This window comes from Colias philodice, chromosome 3 (assembly GCF_061535455.1).
Source record: "Colias philodice isolate Cphi_HAF_F1 chromosome 3, ilColPhil1 Martin Lab GWU primary, whole genome shotgun sequence".
NCBI lineage: Eukaryota > Metazoa > Arthropoda > Insecta > Lepidoptera > Pieridae > Colias > Colias philodice.
This window is the reverse complement of record NC_143088.1, coordinates 6,916,327-6,943,109: the sequence shown is the minus strand read 5'-3', so window position 1 is coordinate 6,943,109 and position 26,783 is coordinate 6,916,327. Positions and strand designations below refer to the sequence as shown.

Here is a 26,783-nt window from a genome sequence, read left to right as displayed (position 1 = left end):
GTCCGCGAGTGTTCGTTGTACCGGCGCCGCACTTTTGACGCACAGAGCGTTTTGTATGAAAAAAGAGGAACGGCCGTGCGCTGTACGTCTAACGCACCGCAGCCGTCCGACACGAAACGCATAAATTGAAAGCGCCCTAAACTCCATAGTTGCTATTTCAAATCATGGTTATTTTACATAATCATATTTTCCGTATATTAAATCTCAGTATAATTTTTGATATATATTTTTAGGTTGACAATCGTGGCGTGCACGCCGTAGTACGACGTCCAGGTGGTGCATTGGCTTATGCCGTATATGCCGTGGGAACAACACGTGCTCTGACAGATAGTGTATTTCCTACTGACCATACTGCCCTGTTGGGGCACTCAAATGGACATTTGATTCAATTGGCCACTGCTGCCGAAGTAAGTTCTTAATTTATTATGTTTTAAGTTTATTTATAAAATAAACAAATTTTTAAGCTATTGCATAGCTTCTATCGCGGGCCTTGAGTGCGGGGACCGAATCGAGAAATTCCGTAACGAAAAAACCTCACGCTTCCCAGCCAAGCTTATTTTGTTCTTATTTATTTTATAACTTAACTAACTTGTTAATATTTCACAACCTATTATTTTCTTACGTACTGTATTATCAAACTGTGTGTATACTATGTGTATATTATGTGTTTATCATATGTGGATTCCCGATTTGACGCTCAACTGAGCCAGAGCGGGTCGCTAGTCTGACATATAATAAATGAAGTCAAAAACAATCTTGTGTCTGTGTAGGGAAGCGAGCCAGTAGTGATGATGCTGGACGGCAACAGCGCGCTGTACCCGATCGCGCGCGACTGCGTGGGCATGGTGCGCGAGCCGCCGCCGCTGAACCTGGCGCCCGCGCGAGCTGTCACCGCGCACGCGCTGCCGCTGCACCCGCACGGGCCCGCGCACTCGCACCACGCGGCGCTCAAGTCGCAGGTAATTATATTGACATGCATTTAGCTTAATATGTACATATTTTATTATATATGTTGCGGCTTATTTTTGTGTCTTGACATGTTGGAATTTTAATATATTATGTAATTAATAATTGGTTTGATTACTTTTCTAAGATAGGATATAATTACCCAGTACCAAAATTAAATTTTTATTGTAACTTTAATTATTTCTATTGTTTTTAATTAATATTCAAATGTAAGTATGTTTGTGTATCAAGTAGATATTTGATTAAGATTTATATTTTTTATAGGTTGCACTCATCATCATTGTAGCCGAACCTCAACATATGATGCCTCGCGTACTCCGATGCGATTTAGATGGCATTCGTCAGTTGCTTCATCAACTGGAGTCAGATTCTAACAGTAATTATTGTTTAACGTACTTCTTAACTGTAATCTAAAGATTACAATGAGTAACCGCACCTGCGATTGAATGATCGAAATTATTTGTACTTTTATTATTATTTATTTAATGCTTTTCTTCCAGAACAACAAATTATGTCTATTTTGCAAGAACGCTGTGACGGAAATAGGAATATTCTACATGCATGTGTGCATATGTGCGCACCAACATCTAACAAGGAACCTGACATCGGTAAGTAATATTTTTGTTCAATTTTACCAATAGGCATCTTATATAGTTCTAGCATGGACTAATAGAATCTAAAGAGGACTGATGATTGTCATACTAGAGATCGTACCCCGTAATTTCAGCTTATTGCTAGATGGCGCTCTCATTTGAGCTTATTATTCAATTTGCAGTTTTAAAAGCGCCACCTAGTGACCAATTTTAGAACTAAGGAAACAGCAAACTATCGATTTTCAATTATTACATCTAGAGGGCGTTGTTTTAAAAACTCCGGTGTTTTTGAATTATTATTTTAGTTTTTAGGGAGCATCTAAGGAAGTGAGTACCTCTATTACGATTTCGACACCCACTACAAACATTCGACATAGTGATCAGAGTAGTGTATATAATATAATTATATTATATATATTCTTTATTTTCTGTTAAAAAAATGTCTATATCTTTTTTCTTCTTAAGTATTCCCTTGTAAACAGTATTATTTATATGACCATAAAATACGGGAAAAGAAAAAAAAATGTGGATGTACAGCGATGATTTGAACCAGCATCTATCGATTTTAAAGTACGAGTCAGTCAACACAGCTACAGGCACTTATACGTCTTACATTGAAATTTATGCTCTAATTGTTCGAGTATTTCTTTGATAAATACAGTTCATAGCAACGCGGTGGTGGAGCATCGGAAGTGAGTACCTTTAATAAGATTTCGACACCCACTACAAACATTCAACATAGTGATCAGAGTAGTGTATATTATATATATTCTTTATTTTCTGTTAAAAAAAATGTCTTTTCTTTTTTCTTCTTAAGTATTCTCTTGTAAACAGTATTATTTATATGACCCTTAAAATACGGGAAAAGAAAAAAAAATGTGGATGAACAGCGATGATTTGAACCGGCATCTATCGATTTTAAAGTACGAGACTCAGTCAACACAGCTACCGGCACTTATACGTCTTATATTGAAAGGAGATTGCCCAAGTGACTATGGCACTTGGTATCGCAATCAAACTTATTGTGTCAAGATGAAATATAGCTCAATTTAAAGCTTGATGTTAGTACTTTTAGAAACGATTAAAGTTTTTATGTAAATAAGCCGCAGTTCACGACAATAAAAATAAAACAATAGTTTTATTCAACGCTTCAAAAAAATACTTTATCGAGTTTATACTAACGATAAACGTTAAGTTTTACATTTATTACATAGGTAATATTTTAATTTACAAGACAAATGTGAAAAGTAAATCGTAATAAACATTATAATTCAAAATAAATAACGTCGAACAATGCGTCGAACACATTCATTCAACTATGACATATGACGCAGGACGCTTGCAAGAGAGATAGATATAATGTGTCAAAACAGAAACTTTTACTTTTATTTCTATTTATTCGGTATAATTACGACTTAATAGTGATAAATATGATCATTATAAATACAAATAGGAATTAACAATATCACGAACACGTGACACAACTAGTATTTTACCGATTCCATACGTGGTCATACATGTTTCAAAAGAATAACTTTTACTATTATTTCAATTTATCCGGTATAATTAAGACTTAATATTGATACATATGATCATTATAAATACAAATAGGAATTAACAATATCACGAATACGTGGCACAACTAAAATTTTACCGATACCACCCGTGGTCATTCTCCTTTATGCTCTAATTGTTCGAGTATTTCTTTGATAAATACAGTTCATAGCAACGCGGTGGTGGAGCATCATAGAGTAACTTATATAGGATTGTGGAGCATCTTAAGGAAGAGAGTACCTTTAATAAGATTTCGACACCCACTACAAACATTCGACATAGTGATCAGAGTAGTGTATATCTTTATAATATAAAAATGAATCCCAAAATGTGTTGGTAAGCGCATAACTTGAGAACGGATTAACCGATTTCGTTAATTCTTTTTTTATAATATTCCTTGAAGTTCGAGGATGGTTCTTATGTAGAGAAAACGTGAATATGTACCACGGGCGAAGCCGGGGCGGACTGCTAGTCTTATATATAAAAATGAATCGCAAAATGTGTTGGTAAGCGCATAACTCGAGAACGGCTGAACCGATTTCGATAATTCTTTTTTTATTATATTCCTTGAAGTACGAGGATGGTTTTTATGTAGAGTTTTTATGTAGAGTGTACCACGGGCGAAGCCGGGGCGGACCGCTAGTAATATATATTATTTAAATTCTTTATTTTCTGTTAAAAAAAATGTCTATATCTTTTTTCTTCTTAATTATTCCCTTGTAAACAGTATTATTTATATGACCATAAAATACGGGAAAGGAAAAAAAAAAGATGTACGGCAATGATTTGAACCAGCATCTATCGGTTTTTAAGTACGAGACTCATCAATACAGCTACGGGCACCTATACATCTTACGTAGAAATTTATGCTCTAATTGTTCGAGTAATTCTTTGACAAAAACAGTTCATAGCAACGTGGTCCATGGTCTTAGATCATTAAGTAATGGATGGAGTACGCTGGCAAATGTTCTAACTAAACTTTCTGCTGATTTTGGTGCGGGGAAGGTAACTCACACTATTGAAACACAATCACACATTCACAAAAATAATTTGTGTCACGAAAGTCGTAAAAATTTATGACCTTTTAAGCGACGAGTTTTTAAATTCAACTCTATCCCTAAGTTCATAAAGATTAAATTTGTATTTCATTCCAAGTTGTCTCGTGGGGAGTGCGGTTCAATATCGCGTTCTAAATTCAACTTTATAACTTAGATCATAAAGATTAAATTTGTATTTCTTTAATGCCTCAGCCCCCGGAATCACAGACACAATAGAAAATCTATTGTGTCGTGGCCCGTGGGCCGTGGTCCGATCGGGCCGCTCGGTGGTCAAGGGGCTAAAAGATAGACTCGTAAGGAATGCGGTTCATTATCGGGTTTTAAATTCAACTTTATCTCTTAGTTCATAAAGATTAAATTTGTATATTTTCTTTCCATGATAGTCTCGTGGGGCCGCATCAATGATCGAGTAAACGACTCGATTATTTGTCTTGATCATATCGCTAAACGATACATCGACGATTATTAGAAATTGCATTTAATTAGAAATGTACGTTAAAAAAATATACACAAATGAAAGGTTATTCCATCTTTTTTAATATTCGACATGTTTGAATTGCTTCTGCAAGGCTTGACAGTGCAAAACGGCATTTTTAGCGGAGCACTCGCAGACGTCCTTTCGATGTTTTAGCCTAGGAAAACGCAGAGTGTTTGTAATCGATTACGCAAGTAGTTTTTATGAAAGCATAAGATTTTTCGATTCGAATAATCTTATACCTCGACAAAAGGGGAAACACCTGCGAGTGTTATCGATTACTTAATGATCTAAGTCCATGGTGGTCACGAAGTCACTCTCGAACAGCGATGAACGAAGTGACAAAAATAGGCGGTCCATCCTAAGGAGCGCTGGTGCAGTGAACTCCCATAAATAATAATAATAAAGTTGTGCTCATTCATTTAACAATTAATATATCTTTAATTTTAAATTAAATTTATCGTATACCTAAACTCCAATACGAATATCAAATGCCTAAATACGGAATCCAATAAGAGGTTAAGAGAAATTTTCAGTCCTTCGCGAAACAAAAGATCACGTAAACATAGCGCAATCCATTTTATAGATCATCTTCATACTTGATAGTATTATTTTTTTATATTTTTATTGAAATTGATTCCAGAAGATAACTTTAAAAATTCATTTTGTTACTTTTATTAGTGATCCATTGAAATGTTACATTTTTTTAGCCCTAACCTTGCATTTTTTAGAGGACGCAATTTTGTTTTTTTGATGTGTAGGGGGGGTCAGTGTGAAGCTAAAACCAAGTTTGTGGGGTCGCCACCCTTGTCCCACGGCCGCCATCTTGAAAATAGCGGTTGAAATGGTATTTACGATATATCTCTTAAACTATTTAACTGATAAAAAATATCGTTAACATTATTTGTTGCAAATCGAAATATTCCAATTATTTGTAACTAGCGGTCCGCCCCGGCTTCGCCCGTGGTACATATTTACGTTTTCTCTACATAAAAACTATCCTCGTACTTCAAGGAATATAATAAAAAAAGAATTATCGAAATCGGTTCAGCCGTTCTCGAGTTATGCGCTTACCAACACATTTTGCGATTCATTTTTATATATAAAGATTTAAGATATTACTTTGTTCTCATGCTTTGAGTTAAAATTGTACCGTAAAATAGCGTTTTTTGTTAAAAATCTGTAATAGCACCCTTATTGTGGTGCTTTTTTTTTGTAATGAATTTACTACTTACGCTACTGTATTTTCTTTGTTTTAGACTTTAGTTCAATACTTAATTAAACACCCATACAATTTTGTCACGAGTCGCCTCTGGTCAAACTAACCGTTATTAGTGTTACGTTTACTCAAAATACAAAAATGAAGAAAGTATTATTTTACGCTTATTAAATCTTTAAAACTAAAACAAAATGATGTGGAGGTAGGGAGGTGGATTTCCTCAATCGAAAAAGGGAGAGACTAGTCTACTCGACCGGCCGGCCGTAAAGGCCCCGATTATTAATGGCGGAAAGTTGTATATATGCTCTGTAACGAAAACATTTCGCTTGCGCGATTCAGAGCAAAAAATAACATTTAAATAAAAATATTTTTTTGCGTATTATATTTTACGTTATAGTTTACGTTTTTTGCGTATTATATTTTACGTCAAGATACTATTTGGCACATTGATTTTTTTTGTAGCGACATCTCTTAGCTTCATTAAACCGACTTAATGCTCTAAGGCGACATCTAGTTCTTAAACATATAAAAAAGCTTATAAAAATGCCAAATGCTACTGTGAGTGACATCTATCGACAAAATTGGGAACTGAGAAACGAGTTACGTTTTTTACTATGGCGATTGTAAGTCTTCTTGAGTGTATTAGTCTATGGTTCTAGTTATAACTTTTACTTTTTCTTAATATCTAGTTGAAAATCCGTCTATGCCAAATATACCGAACGCGTCGAGTGGCGCAAGTAATGAAGAGGCTGTTCCAGCCCTTTCCTGGCCGGGCCCAGAAACATTTGAAGCATCTGGAGATGAAGACAGTCTGATGGGAATTAATAACGGGTAACATTAATGACTATGAATATGTATATAATTAATATTATGTAATGAGCAAACGAAAAAAATATATATCAGGTAGAATCAATTCATATTTTGTTAATTTTATTAATTTCGTTTTTAACTTTCTAAAAACGAAAAAATTTAATTACTTACTTACTATTTTATATTTTGCGTATCTTGTGTAATTTTGTTCTATTTTGAGCCTTTTATTTCTTTTTTATAAGCTGCAAAATAAATGATTACTTATATTTAATTACGAAGTAGACCGAGTGTGTAATTGACAATGTGCATACAAGGCTATGGGAATCGTAAATATAAATAAACATTTGTAGCAAAATGTCGAACAGCGGTAACGGTGGGTCGGTGAGCGCGGACCCGGCGGAGCGGCGCGGCAACGCGTTGGCGGCCCTGCGCGCGCTAACCGAGAGTGCGGCGTTGCAGCCCTACTTGATGCAACTGCTTACGGCCAAGTGAGATACTTAAGCTTTTATTCATTCATTATAACTAAAAAAATACCCATTTTTATCTCTAGATATGAAAGATCAATAAATTTTGCTTCCGATTTTTTGAACAATTTATTCTTGCTGTTTGATTTATTTAGCTGTTTTAAAACATATCTTTGTATCTAATCAGGGATGGCATGGGCCAAACTCCACTAATGGCTGCAGTCGCAGAACGCGCTTACCGCGCAGCGCTCGTGTTATTGGACGCGATACGCGCCTGTTCAGATGCGGACGAGATGCAACGTTCCGCCGCTATATTCCCGCCCAATGCACATCCGGATCACTCGCCACTTTTGGTACTCTGCTGTAATGATACTTGCAGCTTTACTTGGACGGGACAAGATCATATCAATCAGGTATTATAATGTTGAATGATTGAATTCTAAACATAGAATACTGTGTTGACGAAGAAGATGCTAACTTTTTATTTTTTCATAGGATATTTTTGAATGCAAAACATGCGGACTTACTGGCTCTTTATGTTGCTGCACCGAATGCGCTAAGGTAAATTTTGTTCAAAGTAAGTTTATATCAATAGTTTGTAATGTTTATGAGGTCAGATAATAAATAATCTTTCGTTCAAATTTTAGGTGTGCCATAAGGGTCATGATTGTAAACTTAAACGTACATCTCCGACTGCGTATTGTGACTGCTGGGAGAAGTGTCGTTGCAAAGCGTTGGTTGGCGGAAACTGGGCCGCTCGATGCGATCTATTGGCCCGACTGGCCAGAGACACGCAGTTAGCTACACACTTTAATTCTAGGTGAGATTTTATAACTATCAAAATATTAAATTCCTTAGTAAATTTAACTATTTGATGGTATACTTAACGCATGTGGATTACATACTTGGAATATGTATTAAACATTAGCTTAATAGTAACTATTTAATTATGTTTTCATTGTTGCAGAGGTGAATCCATCCTCCTCTTCCTCGTTCAAACATTTGGACGCCAAGCGGTAGAACAACGCCAATTCAGAGCAGGAAGCGGCCGAGCCCGTGGTCCAAGAAAGCAGCCCGGTTCTGATGCCGAACTGGATGTACCCGATCATGACTTGGAGCCCCCGCGGTTTGCTAGACGCGCTCTATTGCATTTGTTAGGTATGTCGCTTGTAAATTTTATTAGATGGATGGATGAATGGTATGGTGGATTTCTTTTAAATATACAGGGTTACAGGTTAAGTCGACCTATTCCTGTTAAGAGCGTGTAGTAGGGGTCAAAACAAACTGATTTGATCTTATAATACCATATCCAAAAGTTAGCCGTTGAAGAGTTATTGCAATTTTAATTTTTTTCTTGAAAATACCACTTTATCTTCGCATTTAGCGTTTAATTTTTTATTTTACTTATTTGGTCTGGGTTTTTTTGAGTTTTTATGTAAAGGTTGAGTTAAACAATAATTCTCAGCAATAAAAATCCATATCGCTGCAAACAATTCAAAGAAATGGCTTTTAAACTAAAAATAATAACATTAAAGTAATTAAGTTAACTCGTTTTAAACAAAGATATTGAAAAAAATCTCTATGAAAATGTGTCTGCAGATGTTTTTAAAAACATGTGCATGTTCTTAGCTATGTAAAAAGGTATGATAACCTCAGGTAGCATTCGTAGATTCCAAGAAATCGGCGATAAACTTGGTATGGGGAAATAATTCTTAGAATAGCTCATTAACATCGGTCTAGTTATTATCTGCCTATGCGAACAATAAAGGGTTGTGCCGCGTGATTATGATGTCTCACTCACACGCTGCAACTATCTCGCTTCCACCTACTGGAGAGAGCGAGCAAGGTGATGGACGAAGCTGTATGGGGCGAAGGATGCCGCTTTGTATTTTTTAGTCTGCTTATGTGATTCGTCCGTAGTAGATGCGATTTCTGTGCTCCTCTGTGTATTGACAACGCGACTTGGCTTTCTTTTTGGACTGATTTTCTTCCGATTCTGTGACCGTGGCTCGAAACTGGACTTTGATTTTTGCTTGCGATTTGAATTTTCAAGATGAGTTCGTATACTAACGAAGAATATGCTGACATTTTGATGTGTTACGGGTTTTGTCAAGGTGTATCTGCACATGCTCGTGCGGAATACATGACCCGCTATCCTGACCGTCGTGCACCAGATGTTAGTGTCTTCGAAGGGACCTATCGTCGCCTTAGAGAAACTGGTTCGATTCTAAGACGACGAACAGACGTCGGTCGGCCATCTGTCCGGGATGAGGAAGACGAAGAGGAAAATGAAATTAAGCGATTTTTTCGAATGGATCCCACGACATCAACAAACATTGTTGCCCGAGAACTTGGTCTGTCTCAGTGGAAAGTATGGTTCACAATGAACACTTCAGGATATTACCCATATCACTACACGCCCGTGCACGTGATGGAAGAAGGAGATCCTTTAAGAAGACTAGATTTTTGTAGATTCATGTTGAATGCGGATCTGGAAAACCCCTCGTTTTTTCAAAAAAATTTTATTTACAGATGAGTCCAAATTTGATCAAGACGGTATCACAAACTACCATAACGCTCACTATTGGGCTCCGAAAGCACGTGGCAATCCTAACAAGAAGATTCCAAAAAAATCACAAAGACGATTCAGTCTTAATGTGTGGATGGGGATAATTTCAAATAAATTAATTGGACCATACTTCCTTCCGGACAACCTAAATGGTGAAAATTATGAGACCTTTCTGCGCCAACATTTAAGCGACCTACTTGAAGACATACCCCTGACTTTGTTAAGAGACATGTGGTTCCAACATGATGGCTGCCCTGCACATTACAGAAGAAGTGTTAGAGAATGGTTAGACATCAACTATCCAAACAGATGGATCGGAAGAGGTGGGCCCATACCATGGCCGGCTAGAAGTCCAGACCTAACCCCCATGGACTTTTACGTATGGGGGCATATGAAGAGTCTGGTGTACAATGAGCCGAACCCGATTCCATCTGTTGATATTTTACGACAAAAAATTATCGATGCAGCCAATAAGATGAGGAACCAATTAACAACTGGGGTAGTCAAGAGTTCTCTGCGGAAAAGGTTTCGAATATGTGTTCGCAATAGAGGAAGACATGTTGAGCAGGAACTGTAAAGTTTTTAAGAAAAATAAATTATGACAAAATTTATTCTGATGTTGTACTTTACTAACACTGTCCCATGTTTATCCCCGATTTCTTGGAATCTACGAATGCTACCTGAGGTTATCATACCTTTTTACATAGCTAAGAACATGCACATGTTTTTAAAAACATCTGCAGACACATTTTCATAGAGATTTTTTTCAATATCTTTGTTTAAAACGAGTTAACTTAATTACTTTAATGTTATTATTTTTAGTTTAAAAGCCATTTCTTTGAATTGTTTGCAGCGATATGGATTTTTATTGCTGAGAATTATTGTTTAACTCAACCTTTACATAAAAACTCAAAAAAACCGAGACCAAATAAGTAAAATAAAAAATTAAACGCTCAATGCGAAGATAAAGTGGCATTTTCAAGAAAAAAATTAAAATTGCAATAACTCTTCAACGGCTAACTTTTGGATATGGTATTATAAGATCAAATCAGTTTGTTTTGACCCCTACTACACGCTCTTAACAGGAATAGGTCGACTTAACCTGTAACCCTGTATATTTGTTAATATTTTTTTTTTTTCATATTTATACATGACTATTATCATTTTATAGGATAACTCTTTGGAAGTCTAATTATAATAATTTTTGTCCACAGCGGTCTGGCCGGCAGTAGAAACAGCTATAATGTGCGGCGCTAATGCAAATGAAACTGAAGGTCCATCAACCTCTTCGCACCAACAGTCGGGCACCACGCTTCTCGACAAATTTACACATGCTCTTATTGTAAAGTGTACAAATGAGGTTAGTTGGTAATACTTCCTCCACTTTGTCATTACTGGGTTTTCATATTATATTAACCAAATTAGTTTCTAAAGATATCTTAGATTACAAAATAAAATGCAGATGGAGCATGTCAATCGTCCCTCGCCCTTGTCAAAGAAAATACGAAATCAAAAACGAATACGAACCTCCGCCAGTGCTATAGCGATTCTAGTGTCATGCAATACGTCAAAAGGGGTTTGATATTTTAGTAAAAAAATGCTGTCTTGTGATATTAAAACGCTGTAAAATTTGTTCCCGAAAACAAATAAAAAGATAAGACATCGTTTTACAGGTTTTCTGTAGATTATTTGGCTTTTTTAATTTTGTATACAAATAATAATTTTACATATACGAAGGAATTCAAAACTTCAACGTATGCTGCCAGTATTTTGAAAATGAATTTGCCATTTTTAGGGCGTTTGTCCACTACAAGGAATTTTACGGTCCGTCATTCCGATTTTTTACGGTCCGGTATGGCACGCAATTAATCTAAATACTAGCTTGTGCACTATACGTAATTTTACTGTCCGTCATTTTACTTTTCCCTATTCCGGATGGTTTTTTGAGTTTACGAGTCGCTGTAGGTATAATTGTTTTCGAGTGCCCACTTGCTTGGATTTTACTCTTTTTATTGCATATGCCAATTGAAAGCAAGCTCTTGTTTTACTTTCTTTTAGCTGGCAATGAGATTTGAGAAGTCGGTATTGTTATTTTATATACATTGACCAAGCATTGACCTATAATTATTATCTAAGTAAGTGTTGGTAAGTTAAAGTTCAAGTGGGAATAGATTTAGCTCCTCGTCACCGATTAAAATAAATAAGTGAGACACGCATTTTAAATCTCTTACGGAACTTTACTTTTTATTATAACGAAGTAATATAATATTTCACCTTCTATATTTTTACTCGTTTCTTGTAAAATGCGAAAACAATCATTTATGATAGCATTATACCGCACTGATCCGAGTAAAGACGGACAGGTGCACAAGCAATTCATCGGTTTTTTCATGCCACACCGGACCGTAAAAAATCGGAATGCCGGACAGTAAAATTCCTTGTAGTGCACAAGCGCCCTTAGGGCGCCCTTAGGGTAAAAATATAGAAGGTGAAATATTATATTACTTCGTTATAATAAAAAGTAAAGTTCCGTAAGAGATTTAAAATGCGTGTTTCACTTATTTATTTTAATCGGTGACGAGGAGCTAAATCTATTCCCACTTGAACTTTAACTTACCAACACTTACTTAGATAATAATTATAGGTCAATGCTTGGTCAATGTATATATAAAATAACAATACCGACTTCTCAAATCTCATTGCCAGCTAAAAGAAAGTAAAACAAGAGCTTGCTTTCAATTGGCATATGCAATAAAAAGAGTAAAATCCAAGCAAGTCGAAAACAATTATACCTACAGCGACTCGTAAATTCAAAAAACCATCCGGAATAGGGAAAAGTAAAATGTCGGACAGTAAAATTACGTATAGTGCACAAGCTAGTATTTAGATTAATTGCGTGCCATACCGGACCGTAAAAAATCGGAATGCCGGACCGTAAAATTCCTTGTAGTGGACAAACGCCCTTAGGGGTAAAACGGTAAAATGGTTAAAAGATCTTCGGGGTAGTGCTGTTGAATTTTTCGATCGTGAATATGATTATTTGTATAGTGCAATAAAGGTTCATGATCATTATTCGATTATCTTAATAAGCATTATACATTTTTTTGTTACCTTTATAAAAAGCGTCATAGTCGTTTTCGCTCGCGATTTAATAATGTCCCGCATTTTCGACTAAAAACTGTCGCTATTCGCATTCATATGTTTTGAAAAATTAAACTTTTTTTAATGTAATTTATTTAATTAAAATTTTAATAAAATTATTTTGTCCATATTTAACTTTAGTAGATAAGTGCTATATGTAACAAAATAATTCTTACAATATTATAAAAAATTATCATAAACAAGAATTTATATTAAAATTAAAATTAAAACCTGACAGCTAATTTATGTAGCCAACGTCACTAACACCACTACCATAATATGTAATTCAGATGATTGCGCAATGTCACCTCATAAATCAAAATCGGTTCAGCGGTTTATACTGCAGGGCGTGCCAAAGAAATATTATGTACATAGATACACTCGAAAAACATAACCCTCTTTCTTCTGAAGTCGGGGAAAATTTTGGGATAATTTTCAATGTCTGGTAACATAACACCCACACAGAAGCACCGTGTACGTACAGTGCAGCGGCGAAATGACAGCACACATAGCTACATGGAAATGACGATAAATTATTCGGTTTAGTTCGGCAACGCTCCATCTGTCTTTTATTTTGTAATCTAAGAAAGATATATTATTAAATGTATGTGCTAGTAGATGTTAAGTTAATTTTGTTCATGAATATGATATTATGACGTGTCAAAATTGCAGCAAGCTTATTATCGGAAGGTATTTGTATTAATTAAGTCGGCAATATTAGAAACTACGTACTTAAAAAGCTCAACAAAAAAAATAATAAAATATGTTCCCACAATCTGATTCGTCGTCGTCGTCGTCTCAGCCGTGGGACGTCCACTGCTGGACAAAGGCCTCCCTCAAGGATTTCCAGTACGACCGGTCACCGGCGGCCTGCATCCAGCGGCTCCCTGCCACTCGGACCAGGATGTCTGTCCATCTTGTGGGAGGTCAACAATCTGATTATTATAATATAATATACATGTTTATTTTTAATTTGTTTTGAATAGATGCTGGACACATTACTGCACACTCTGATTAGAGAACAGAAAAATGACACCATCCCCGGACGCGCAGAGCGTGCGCGTGAGGTTACGCGCCGATTCGTGCGTTCTGTTGCAAGAATATTTGTTATATTTAGCGTTGAAATGGCGCCAGGAGCAGCTAAGAAAAAAGGGTAAGTTTATTTATGTTTTCTTATTAATAGATACTATTTAAAGTTTTTGTATCAGCATAAATTTTGACAATACATTTAATATATTTATTATTATGTTTTAGGCCTGTTACGATTACCTCATCATTAGTACGTTGCCGCCGTGTTTTTGCCGCCTTAGTGGCTTTAGCCGTGGAAGAATTGGTAGAAGCGGCCGACGCATTGCTAGCACCCGTAAGATTGGGCGTAGTGCGTCCTACAGCGCCGTTCCCACTGGCCACTACTTATGTAGACCTTGTAAATGGGAGCGAAGATTTATTTGGTGTTGAACCACTCTCCACCGGTCATCCACGTCATGCACATGCACGCAGGTACGTTATCATACCCGAAAAAATAAAAAGAAGTGAACAGTGTAGAATTTAAATCAAATGAGAAAGTGTTATATTTTTTTTATTTTTTGTAACAATTATAATTTTCGCGACTTACGACTAATGGTGAGATATTAATCACCAAATTAATTTTTTAGAGAATCGAATGTGACTGGCGGTCGTGCTGCCGCGACAGGAGGTACTTCAATAGGCAGTTCCACGTTAGTTCCGGACAGGTCGTCTACACCTGTCGCCACCGAGTATGCTGATGATGTCACGGGTGAAGCGCTCGGTGGTGATGATGATGCTTCAGAAACAGATGAGCCGAACACACCGGCACCTACTCAACAGCCTGACGCTCAACATCATGACGACGCGATGGGCGACAGGTTTGTCTTGTATGAGTGTTGTAAAACTATTACAATAACTTTGAAGTTATGTACATGTATCTAAAGTAGTATCAGTAAAGATGAATTTTTAACGTTAAACATTTTTAGGGGAGCGGACCAACACGTGGTCGTTGAAAATGGAACAGAGCGCGCTGAAGGAGGGGAAAGTGAGAGTGAACTAGATATGTTAGCAGAGGTTGAAACCGAGAGTGACTCTGATGATCAAGACAATGCGGAATCTGCGCAACGCAGTGTGCAAACCGGCGCTACACAAGGTTCTGATGCCGGTACGTATCATAATTAGAGGGGGCATAATTAAAAGAAAGGTGCTGTGTTTGTCTATGTTCATTTCAAACACTTTTCTTTTTTTTTTAATTACTCATCCAGTTTGTTTCTTATGAAGTAAATGTACAGTGTGATGTCATTGAATGCATCCACGTTTAACGCGATGTAAATCGTGCGTTGTTGGCACACAACGCATGATTAGTTTAAAATGTAATAACGCGTTGCACGACGCAGGAATAGCGTCGCTTCTATTGTACCCAGAGGACGAGAGCGGCGACTCCACGCAGCCCGAGGACGAGGACTCGGAGGCCGGCGAGACGGACGAGCAGGAGGGTGAGACGGAGCCCCAGCTGCACGACGGGGAGACTCTGGAGCGACGGGCCGCGCCGCCCACTAGAACCAACTTGGCTCCGCATTCCATGCAGTGGGCTATACGGTAAGCAACTTTATTGTTTAATAGCAAAAAGTGAACATGATTCAACTTCAGACGTAAGTAATCTTTCTCCGACTTCTTCATTAGCCAAACCAGTTTATTTAATTCAGTGAGCACTAACTTTTACACATACAAATAGCGGGTCTGGTCGGGTTATTATTTTCATTTATATCGCAATTAGTATGTCTAGAAAATAACAAATTTTTTTTTGCATTTATCAGATCACGAGAAGCTCTACGCGGTGGGACAAGTGGCACCAGTGGTGTGCGATTGACAAGCGGATCTTCACTAGTGTTCATAGACCCGGCTTCGCTGCGGCGCTCTGCTGCGGCCGCAGCTGCTGGCGCGCACGACCCGCATTCAACATCCACTACTGCGTCTTTCTTGGCCAGGGCTTTTGGTAAGTAATTAATGTAATGATGGAATTAATGAATTTTACGATTGTGTCGTAATTGATAATTTTTGTCACCAAATAAAAAAAAACACAAACCATCTTTAAAAGATTTACATTTAGAAATTAAAGTTTTTTACGATTTATACATTATATTATATTATTAACCCCACGTTAAAATGTTTAATTTCTAAACATATTATTATACTTGTGTAAAATCAAACACAAAATACTAATTTTACATTTTATTAGATATGACAGTTATAGATATAAACTATTTTTAAAATACTTATTACAAAGAAGAAAAATAGTAAAGTCTTATTAAAATTCTATTTACTTTAATTCTAAAATTATCGCACAGGTATCGTGATTCGTCAAATTGCTGATCTATTATGGGAGTATGAACGAGCTCCACTGCAGTTGTTGCGGTTGTTACCGCTGGCGTACTCTGATGCGCTACGCCTTCAATGCTATTTGGAGAGACAGCTCAAACCAACTTGGGATTGGCTTGTCACAGTCATGGATGCTACTGAAGCGCAACTCAGGTATGTTTATAATGAATCATGCATTCAAAAGTAAATCGAAATGATCTCGAGATTGAAAACTAAAATAATATTTTTTAGTGTATTGTTGCATTTAAAATAAATCAGAGTGCATCCAATACAATAAAAATTTATTTCCAAAGATTCGGCGCGTCACTAACGTCGAACAATGCAATTACAACTACCCCGGATAGTGGGCGGCCAGCGGCACCAACAACACGTCGCACCACATTCTCAACTCCCGCCACACGTATCATTGGCTTCTCTGAAGGGCCGCGTGTGAGGGATCGTGATCAAGGTAACGTGTTATAAGACTGAAAGGATAATGTTAGAAGTTAGAACATATTTTTATAAATGTAAAGTACTTGCCTTGAAATTAATAAAGAATACATAAACCTCACTTAATTTAGTAACCCTTGAACCTTATAAACTTTATTATAACTATAGGTGTGGAAGCCGGCAGTGCGCGTCGCGAGTTCCTTGCCTATTGCCTGTCGTTGCTGCGCGCACACAGCGCTGAGCACGCTGAACAATTGCCCGTTTTGGACGTGGCTGCTCTTAAACACGTGGCCTACGTGCTTGACGCGCTGGTGTACTACATGCGAGCGGCACAACCACAGCCGCACCATCATCACCACTTGTGGACACCGGTATGTGCTATTTACATTACTATATTTTATATTATGATCATTAATCACATCGGGAATAGGGTTGCTAAAAATTAAATTAGATAATCCTTAATACCTTTGAAATGCAATATATTTATAATGTATACAGGATGAAAATGAGAACGAGGAAGGTGAAGAAGAAATGGTAGTAGGCGGCAGTACAGCAGCCGAGTCCGATAACGAAGGGGAGAATGGTCGAGGAAGACAGCACTCCTTCTTCCAACGGACCGATTCTACACTTTGCCTCGGTTGTCCACCACCTGATCCTTTCAATAGTAAGTTTCTTAACGATATAACCACCTCTTCACCGACAATTGCAAGGTGTATTAAATAAAGAAAATATCTTTTCTGAGAGTAGAATATACTATGTTTATTTATTTTATGTTATCATTATGATATATTTACAGTGACAATGCAAGATGCGTTACCGCTCGCCGATCAGCCTCAACTGCTACAACCAAATGCACGTAGAGAAGAGTTGTTCGGAATGCCACGCCAGCCTGTCACCGTACCGGCTTCTGGCGATGGACCACCAGGTGTTAATAATCCACTCGAAGGTGAGATTAGAGCTATAAAAGTAACAGCGGAAATTACAATGAGATCTTTCTGTACGGTTAGATTCAAGTTCGTTGACACTTCACTTACTAAATACATACACTACACTATACCTACTACACTTAACTTTTGTACAGTATTTTTTTTATTTCAAGTACATATAAAATTAAAACACAATTACTAATTAGAATAGTTACTATAATATTAGACAATTTCTGTAACAGTGATGAGTACTACAACTTTAGCTAAGCAAATCTTTGCTTTTACAACATTCGACGAAAAGTAATATTGATTAAAATGTACCTATCCTTAAGTTCACCAAAGGAAATAACAATATTAATGTATCGCAGTGGTGCCCCGTCGTCTAGGCCTCTCGTCGCGCGGGCCGGAGCGCGGCTGGTCGCCGCCCGCGCGCCCCGCCTCCGCGCCGCCCGCGCACTCGCACACGCTCGCCAGGGACGAGCCGCAGGTATGCATATACAATAGTTGCTTGGGTTTTATGTTCACGTATAGTATATTATTTTTATTACACTTTAAAATGTGGATATTATAATCTTAACTTAGTTATATTGATGACATTTTTCTATATGCTAGAAAATGAAAGATAATAAAAATGTTATAGAAGTGTGATGATGAAGGTATGCATGTCGTTTATTTTGTAATGATATGCATATATATTATTTTCTATTTTTCATAGGACTTATCCTGCGCCAAAGATACTGTTGCAAAAATGGACATCGACACTGATGGCGAATACTTATCGGATTCTGACTCAAATGAAGCAAGACAAATACCTAGGAAAAAACATCATAGGTATGTGGAATATCTGTAACAATATCTCGCGTTTGTGTTTTAAGCCGTTCTTTATAATATATGCATATTATAAGTTTCCTGTTTATTGACTATGAAATTTAGTAATATGTATTTATTTGTACATGTTTACTTTTCCTTTAGGCATCCGCATATGAATACACATTCAACTAATAGCAACCCAGTTCACGACTCGAATTCTTCAAGTTCGGAATTCCATACATTAGTCAATACTGCTTGTTCTATTATGGAAGGTCCACATCAGCAGGCTATGAACATATCACCATCTCCAGGTAATTAAATAAATTATACTTTAATATATAAATAGGTATGTAATGTTCTTCTATTTTGTTTATAATATTTTCGCTTTACCTTAGAGGATTCATTCCTAATATTTTTTATTTTACAGGTCCTAGCGGTCTGAATACCTCAACACAGGAGCCGCGTGCATCTACCGCGCGAAGCCCGGGAAAGACCGTTATTGTACGTGCTGTAAGTCACTCCACTTATTTGGGGGACTTTTTTATAAACAAAATTACTCCCTCCTTATTGGCTTCATTTTTTAATTTTAAATTTTTACATGGCAGACCCAAAAATTGTAGTAACGCAAATAATATACATAATATGATGGAATTAGTTTCTCAAATTTCATATATTCAATATGACAATACTGATAATGCTATTTATTCACTTGGATTATATGTTGCTTTTGTTTGCTTAAGACTAGAGCCCTTTTACCTATATTAATTTGGTGACGATAAAATAAAAAAATATTTATATATTTTTTTTTTGTTACTGTTGAATCAGATATTTAAAAAGTTGCTATATCACTAAATAGAGTCGTGAACGTCAGGGCGAGCTACTGAGCGTGGCCGACCCGCTCGAGTCGCAAGAGATCTCTGCGCACGTGACCGTGGAGACCACCGGCTTACCACCGCCACCGACTATACCACCACAAGGAATAAACGCTCCGCCACAACCGTAAGAAATTTCAATAATTTAAAGATAAGATTCTGCAAATTAATATTATTAATTTCTAGATACCGTTCGCGTTTTTATTTTTCGTATTTGATGTATTTAATCGCGTTAAATCTAGAAGAAGCCTTAAAAATTGCATGATGATATTAACGAAAAAATTGATATATGTGATCAAAAATGTGAAATAAAACAACATCGGAGATTTAATAATTTATTTCATTGTCATTAATGGAAACCATACTTAAGTTTAAATATTATAAAATTATAATTACATGTTTGTCGTAATTAATGAAATATTGAATTGCTCCAGACGCGCTTGTCCATCACTTGGTGCGTCTGTGTCGCACGATCTGCTGTTAGGCAGATGGAGATTGTCACTCGACCTGTTCGGGCGAGTGTTCACTGAAGACGTGGGTCTCGAACCCGGCTCCGTGGTGTCGGAATTGGGTGGTTTCCCAGTTAAAGAAGTCAAGTTCCGACGAGACATGGAGAAGCTGAGGAATTCACAACAAAGGGACTTGACATTACATAAGGTATAGTTGCATATTTTGTAACTATATAATTTTAATTTAAACTCGTGTTATAAATCAAATCATGAATGGATTAGTACTTCAGAAGAAACTATTATTAATATCCTTATGAAAATGATGATATAACATTGTAAGGTGGGACACATTTATTTACTTTGCTCTTTTAATTCTCATAAGCCTCCCATAAGTAACTTATATATATAATGTTCTTATTTAATTTAGGTGGCAATGACTACCTAATGATGAAAAGAAAAACAATAGAAGCGTGTTGCTCTGAATGAGAGAATTTTTTATTACATCAATAACAGTTACATATTAAAGTTTATTAATTACACTTCCAAGACTTTAATCTTAAAAATAAACTCACCTGAAAGAGAGAAACAACATTTAAAGCTATTGTTTTACAATTTTAATTCAATTGGTATAACCTCCTTATTTCTTAGTCGCACGTGACGCAGCAAGTAATCTTTTTAATTATTATAGAGTAACGTCAAACCATAGTGTACAAACACCCACAGAGTAAGTGATGACAATTGACAGCCAATTTTAAAGGAAGTCTCACAAGAGAACTTCGTTTACATATATACACAGTACTATTAATTATGTGTGTTAGAAATGTTTCTAACAATATAATGATTTTAGTATATTTGAATCATGCCAAAGAAGTTTCACTTCTGACACGTGTGCTCGGAACACACGCTCTTTTATATTCTCTGAATCGCGAAAGAAAATTCACATTACATCCACATTTATAATGACGCAGATGGAACGCGAGCGCGCGAAGCTCCTGCAGCAAACGTTCGCCGAGCTGAACAGCGCGTTCGCGGGACAGAACCGGCGGGCGCACAGCGCGCAGCCGCCGCTCGCGATTAACCGCGTCAAGGTGACGTTCCGCGACGAGCCCGGCGAGGGCAGCGGCGTCGCGCGATCCTTCTACACCAGCGTCGCTGAGGTGAGTACTGGTACTAGGTGGATAGTTTCATTTGCTGTTTTTTTAAGGTATACTTCTAGTTGTACATATACGAAAAGTATTTAAACAATAATTTAAAATATTCAGGCACATAAAACCGAAAGAGTAGAAGAAATTCGATTGTTCAGGTGGGATTCTGGATTCCCGCCTCATGATCGATTTTTTCTAATTTCTAAAATCTCATTTATAAAAGCATTTGAATGGAAAACGAAGTATTATGGTTTACGACATTCATAATAACTGGTAGATCATCAATCAAATACTTCTGTAAACAACTGTTCTATGAAAATGAAGCTTTAAAAATTCAAATTGGAATTTATTGTCTTTGACTTGAAAAATTTTAAATAAATATCAATCCACAGGCTCTACTAGCAAATGAAAAGTTGCCGCCATTAGAACCGACGACGGGAAGCGGCAGTAACAATAGTACAACAAATGGAACATCAGGCTCCGCGAGTGGAACCGCGGGTGGAGCCAGTAGCAATAGCGGAGCAAGGTATATAAATACACGCCCGCATCTATAATAATAGTTTTATCACTACATAGTATAAAACAAAGTCGCTTTCACTGTCCCTATGTCCCTTTGTACGCTTAAATCTTTGAAACTACGCAACGGATTTTGATTCGGTTTTTTTTAATAGATAGTGTGATTCAAGAGGAAGGTTTATATGTATAACAACATCCATTAAATAGTGGAGAAGTACTGTTATTTTTGAGGTTTCTAATGTGATGTCGTAAAAAATTACATTTTTTCCGCTTACATTGAAAACGCAGGCTGAACCCTTCGAGCTTTATCAAAATAATGTACTAAGTATTATACACATTAAAAAGGTCTACAGAAAAGTCCGCGATGGTATATGTCTATCTCTTATGGATAACCCACAATAACTTTTTTTTGTCCTTTACTTTTTACGACAAATAATGGCTAGTTTTCGAAGCGATTTTAACCAATACAGCATTAAATACATTGCACCCGTGCGAAGCCGGGGCGGGTCGCTAGTAAATAAATAAATCTTTATTTATGAATTCATACACGATTTTCGTTATATTGGATTGGAAATCATTATTAATAAGTGTTTATTCACGTGGATATACATTTCAGTAGGCATTTATAATCACAACATAAATAAGCTTTTATTTTACTCAAAAAAAGCAAGCAATCAACGAACAAATTCTTCTAGATCAACAATTATACAAATTAATGTCACACCTTGTATGTCTTTAGTATTGTAAGTCATTTACTTTTGTCGTCTTATAGTCTACATTATTAATAAGTAATACAAAATGAACAGCAGAAGCAGCAGCGGCGCCGGTCGAGCGAGAGCAAAGGACCCGGCGCGGCGCGCAGCCGGCCGGCCCGCGCCGCGCCCGCCCTCCGCTCGCGAACCGCGCCGTGTGCTCAGCGTGGACGCGCGCCCTTATTCACCACAGGTAATGTATTATATATATTAGTATGGATTTGAATGCCATAAAAAACCAAAAATATCAATTTCAATGTATTATTCTACAGTATCTTCACAACTTTCACAGACAATAAATACTTCACGATATCAGAACTGCTACCTTGTCAATTTTAGCTCAAATTAAAAAAAGGGGAGGGGGAGACAGTCAGCAGGGTATTATCGAATATAAAAATTATACAATACTATTTTATTCACAAGCTCACGGGGATTTTTAGTAAAAGATATTGAAATATGGGTAAGAATAGGGAAAGACTAAACTAAACAAAAATTTATTTTCTCCGTCTATCAGGGAGCACCAGGAACAGAAGGTGCCGGTTATAGCGGAGAAAGATCGGCTGGACACAATGACCATTTAACAGTACATCAAGCACAGCTAGGAGAAAGACTTTATCCTAAGGTAAATACTATTCTCTTATTAACCAGTATCTACGAACTAGTATCTACATTAAAATCTTGAGAATTTGAAATTTATTTTACCATGAAAGTATGTAATAATTAAAATTGTCATTTGTCATAATGTATAGGTTCACTCTTTGCACCCAACATTCGCGGGCAAGATCACGGGAATGTTATTGGAGTTGACACCGGCGCAGCTTCTCGTCTTACTAGCCAGTGAAGATGCACTTAGACAGAAAGTTCGAGAAGCTATGGATCTCATAGTTATGCACCCCTCTGAAGCTATTTTAGGTTAGTAAAATTGTCGTTAATGATACAGAATATGTTTATTAAATGTTTAACGATTTCCACAAAATTTTATACTGCAAATTTTAGTCATGTAATATGTGATAAAATTATAATTTATGATACATTGATCTTTAAAGTTTAAATACTGAAGAAGGTTACAAATATAAAAATATAGTATGGAGAATTTCCTTTTTGAATAAAGTTTAAAATGCCTGGTGATTGATTCTGGGAAAATTCAATCATATTTGAAACATACATACTTGACCACGAACACGAACCTTCCTCTTACTCTTTATCTATTAAAAAATAATAGTAAATTTAGAGTTTTAAGGAACAGACACCGGAAAGCGACTTTCCATACTATGTAGTAACATTTACATATTAATTAAAATGTATATAACACAGATCTAGACGTGTTCTCGCTGTCGGAGCGCGGCGGCGGCGCGCTGGGCGCGAGCGGCGCGCACGCTGCGCCCGACGACGCGGCGCCGCTGTTCTACTCGCCCGGCAAGCGCGGCTACTACTCGCCGCGCCAGGGACGCGCCACGCCCGAGAGGATCAACGCCTTTAGGAATGTTGGACGGTAATAATACATCTACATATTTAGTTTGGGTTCCTACAGCATAAGTAATAACCCAAGAGCACACGACGGCCAGACATTCCTTATTTTAGAAAAGTTGAAAGTTTCTCTGTATATGTCTCCGATACAGATAAGAACGACCAGCGATTATCAAGTCTGGGTTGTGGTTACTTTGGCAGGAAACAGATAGTAAAGGTGTATAAAATTGTACCTAACTTTCATTATAGTTTCAAAGCTAAATTTTATATATGTTACTTGGGGACATATAAAAAGATGTTACCTCAAGAGCTGGACAGTTTTCATGGTTCTTACATCTTGCCAGACACATTTAAAAAATAACTATCATATCAAAAGATGGTACCTAAGCATCTTTTTATACGTCCCCAAGTAACATATATAAAATTTAGCTTTTAATCCATCAGTCCTCGGAATCACAGACACAATAGAAAATCTATTGTGTCGCGCCCCGATCGGGGCTTACGGTGGTCAATGGGTTAAACTATAATGAAAGTTAGGTACAATTTTATACACCTTTACTATCTGTTTCCTGCCAAAGTAACCACAACCCAGACTTGATAATCGCTGGTCGTTCTTATCTGTATCGGAGACATATACAGAGAAACTTTCAACTTTTCTAAAATAAGGAATGTCTGGCCGTCGTGGGCTCTTGATCTATAACATTTTTTAAGATTGAATTCTATATTTATTAACCATGAAAGGGCAAAATATAATGATAGTATTTTTTGCCGTGAATACTTATAATATAGTGTTGTGAATCTGATTATTTTAGATTTTCGTTATTCACAATATCATGTAGCGTAAATACTTACTGTGTAAATGCTTTATTCCAGAATCATAGGTCTATGTTTATTACAAAACGAGCTATGTCCAATGTTCCTCAACCGCCACGTGCTGAAGTACGTGCTCGGCCGCAAGATTCGATTCCACGATTTGGCCTTCTTCGATCCGGTCGTCTATGAGAGCCTGCGACAGCTCGTCGTTGATGCAGAGACTGGCGACTCACATTCACTATTTGCTGCTCTTGATCTCAATTTTAGGTAATTATTAAACTTATATATCTATCTATTTTGTATTAAATTTATAAAAAAGGGTACATAAAATTATGGTATTTAAATAAGATTTTAGTTTAACATGATCATAACAATAAGTATTATTCTTTATAGCCTGGAAATGTGTGAAGAAGAAGGCGGTGGATGTGTAGAATTAGTCCCCGGTGGTCGGGAGATTGAAGTGACCGCGCTCAATGTTTACGACTACGTGCGCAAATACGCGCAACACCGTATGGTCATCTCACAAGAAAAGGCGCTTGAGGTATATAATATAATATTATGTAGATTTTGACGTGATAACGTTTTTAAAATCGTTTTAGTCGGGTGACATGTAGAAACTTGTGTCACACCAAAACCTCACGAGCGCGATCGCAGGTATAAAGAGAGAGACTGACCAATCTCCCGTCTCATCTCGAGCGCTGCCACCAATAAGACGTTATCACGTAAACATCTCGATCGTAAACCTACTTTACAAACAACCAATTTTTTTTTTTACTATTCAAGCATGTTTTAATTTCTGTTCAATCATATATTCTTTGTTGATGTTTTAGGCAATGCGTGTTGGTGTTCTGGATGTACTGCCAGAATCGGCCTTGGAAGGACTCACAGCTGAAGACTTGCGCCTTTTATTAAACGGTGTCGGCGACATAAATGTTGCCGCTCTTGTATCTTACACTAGTTTTAATGACGAAAGCGGTGAGCCGCCAGAAAGACTTGCAAGGTTCAAGCGTTGGTTGTGGGCTATAGTTGACAAAATGACTCACTTGGAGCGACAAGATTTGGTTAGTATTTTTCAATAATACATATACTTCTTTATTATTTATCAAGCATACATAACAGTTTCAATATAAATTTATTAATGATATCATTTGTTTGTTTGCTTGTATTTTACTTATATGTATATTATATCTGTATGTTTTGTTATTAGGTATACTTCTGGACTGGATCGCCTGCCTTGCCAGCTTCTGAAGAAGGCTTCCAGCCCATGCCGTCGGTCACCATCCGACCCGCTGACGACGCGCACCTCCCCACCGCCAATACTTGTATTTCGAGACTATACATACCTCTTTATTCCTCACGACATGTTCTCAAACATAAATTATTACTTGCTATTAAAACTAAAAACTTTGGCTTTGTCTAGATGTCCGCGTGCTACCGCCGTTTACATAACTTAGGTTTAAGATCAGTCATTAAAGACTGCCGTTGTAATCTACTCGTATTATATGATACTTGTATGTTTATCACCATAATATAGATCTAATGAAAAATCAATAGCGTTTATTGCATACATGAATGTATGTTTTGTATATTTCAGACTTTTCTTAGGTGTTTTTATGACAAGAATCAGACTGAATTTTATTTCTAATTCAGCATATCTTTAAACTGAGTTGATTGGCCCGCACAATTCTTTCTTTTTGATCAGTTCATTAGAATAATTTAATATAACTAGTTAAAAACTAGAAATTGAGAATAGTTCGAGGTAAACATCTCAGATTAATATTCAGGATTGTTACGTTATCAGTGAGTGTCTCTTTTGTATAACATTTTAATAACTAGAATACATTAGTAAATAATTCCATAACTACTCTTATCAATATACTAGTAAAGATAAAAATAAAATCAACTGTTTTTGTTTTCTAAAAATTTTATTTCAAACAGTAAAATATGACTTTGTATATTACTTTATTAACTCTTATACAATTTTCTAAGGAATTTTAATTTACCACATTTCAATATTCCTTTCTTAAGTAACTAAACTATTTATTTGACTGAATGAAAAACTAATACAAAAATATAACTAGTGAAGCTTCAAATATAAAGTATAGAAGAATTTAGAATATGATGAATATTCTGCTATATATTTTATTGGGGTTGGATAGAGTGAAGGCGAATTCCAGTAATAATGGATCATGTGATAAAAGAGGAAGTATTATGCGCCTCTATCTCTAAATTTAAGATTATATTAGTTTTCACTTTGATTAGTTAAGATTCATAATAAATACTTCTTAAAATGCTTATATTGTTGTTTTATTGAATCACTTCACCACTTCACCAAACTATATTCATTTGCTATAAAAAATGTAAAAGA

The 26,783-nt window shown here is 36.5% G+C and overlaps 1 protein-coding gene across 11 annotated transcripts in view; it reads left to right on the top strand.

The window, feature by feature from the left end:
• hyd (E3 ubiquitin-protein ligase hyd) overlaps positions 1–26,712 on the top strand; it is a 35,411-nt gene extending 8,699 nt beyond the window's left edge. For 4 of the 11 annotated variants that reach the window (XM_089714421.1, XM_089714419.1, XM_089714416.1 and 1 more), the window contains exons 13-50: positions 234–407; positions 771–959; positions 1,231–1,342; positions 1,467–1,574; positions 6,555–6,696; positions 7,026–7,163; positions 7,327–7,552; positions 7,635–7,700; positions 7,787–7,959; positions 8,107–8,297; positions 10,923–11,068; positions 13,836–14,002; positions 14,104–14,349; positions 14,505–14,735; positions 14,844–15,022; positions 15,255–15,456; positions 15,675–15,853; positions 16,206–16,389; positions 16,530–16,684; positions 16,834–17,036; positions 17,164–17,329; positions 17,462–17,611; positions 17,960–18,078; positions 18,307–18,422; positions 18,564–18,712; positions 18,829–18,911; positions 19,258–19,400; positions 19,708–19,930; positions 20,691–20,879; positions 21,260–21,393; positions 22,190–22,328; positions 22,650–22,757; positions 22,885–23,047; positions 23,450–23,627; positions 24,476–24,682; positions 24,809–24,956; positions 25,246–25,476; positions 25,623–26,712. In XM_089714421.1, the coding sequence (XP_089570547.1) occupies positions 234–407; positions 771–959; positions 1,231–1,342; positions 1,467–1,574; positions 6,555–6,696; positions 7,026–7,163; positions 7,327–7,552; positions 7,635–7,700; positions 7,787–7,959; positions 8,107–8,297; positions 10,923–11,068; positions 13,836–14,002; positions 14,104–14,349; positions 14,505–14,735; positions 14,844–15,022; positions 15,255–15,456; positions 15,675–15,853; positions 16,206–16,389; positions 16,530–16,684; positions 16,834–17,036; positions 17,164–17,329; positions 17,462–17,611; positions 17,960–18,078; positions 18,307–18,422; positions 18,564–18,712; positions 18,829–18,911; positions 19,258–19,400; positions 19,708–19,930; positions 20,691–20,879; positions 21,260–21,393; positions 22,190–22,328; positions 22,650–22,757; positions 22,885–23,047; positions 23,450–23,627; positions 24,476–24,682; positions 24,809–24,956; positions 25,246–25,476; positions 25,623–25,835 (6,270 nt within the window). In that variant the 3' untranslated portion in view covers positions 25,836–26,712. The remainder of the gene's footprint in view (positions 1–233; positions 408–770; positions 960–1,230; positions 1,343–1,466; positions 1,575–6,554; positions 6,697–7,025; positions 7,164–7,326; positions 7,553–7,634; positions 7,701–7,786; positions 7,960–8,106; positions 8,298–10,922; positions 11,069–13,835; positions 14,003–14,103; positions 14,350–14,504; positions 14,736–14,843; positions 15,023–15,254; positions 15,457–15,674; positions 15,854–16,205; positions 16,390–16,529; positions 16,685–16,833; positions 17,037–17,163; positions 17,330–17,461; positions 17,612–17,959; positions 18,079–18,306; positions 18,423–18,563; positions 18,713–18,828; positions 18,912–19,257; positions 19,401–19,707; positions 19,931–20,690; positions 20,880–21,259; positions 21,394–22,189; positions 22,329–22,649; positions 22,758–22,884; positions 23,048–23,449; positions 23,628–24,475; positions 24,683–24,808; positions 24,957–25,245; positions 25,477–25,622) is intronic. The other 7 variants (XM_089714422.1, XM_089714418.1, XM_089714417.1 and 4 more) reach the window with 6 other exon arrangements.
• Positions 26,713–26,783: the final 71 nt, after the last annotated feature.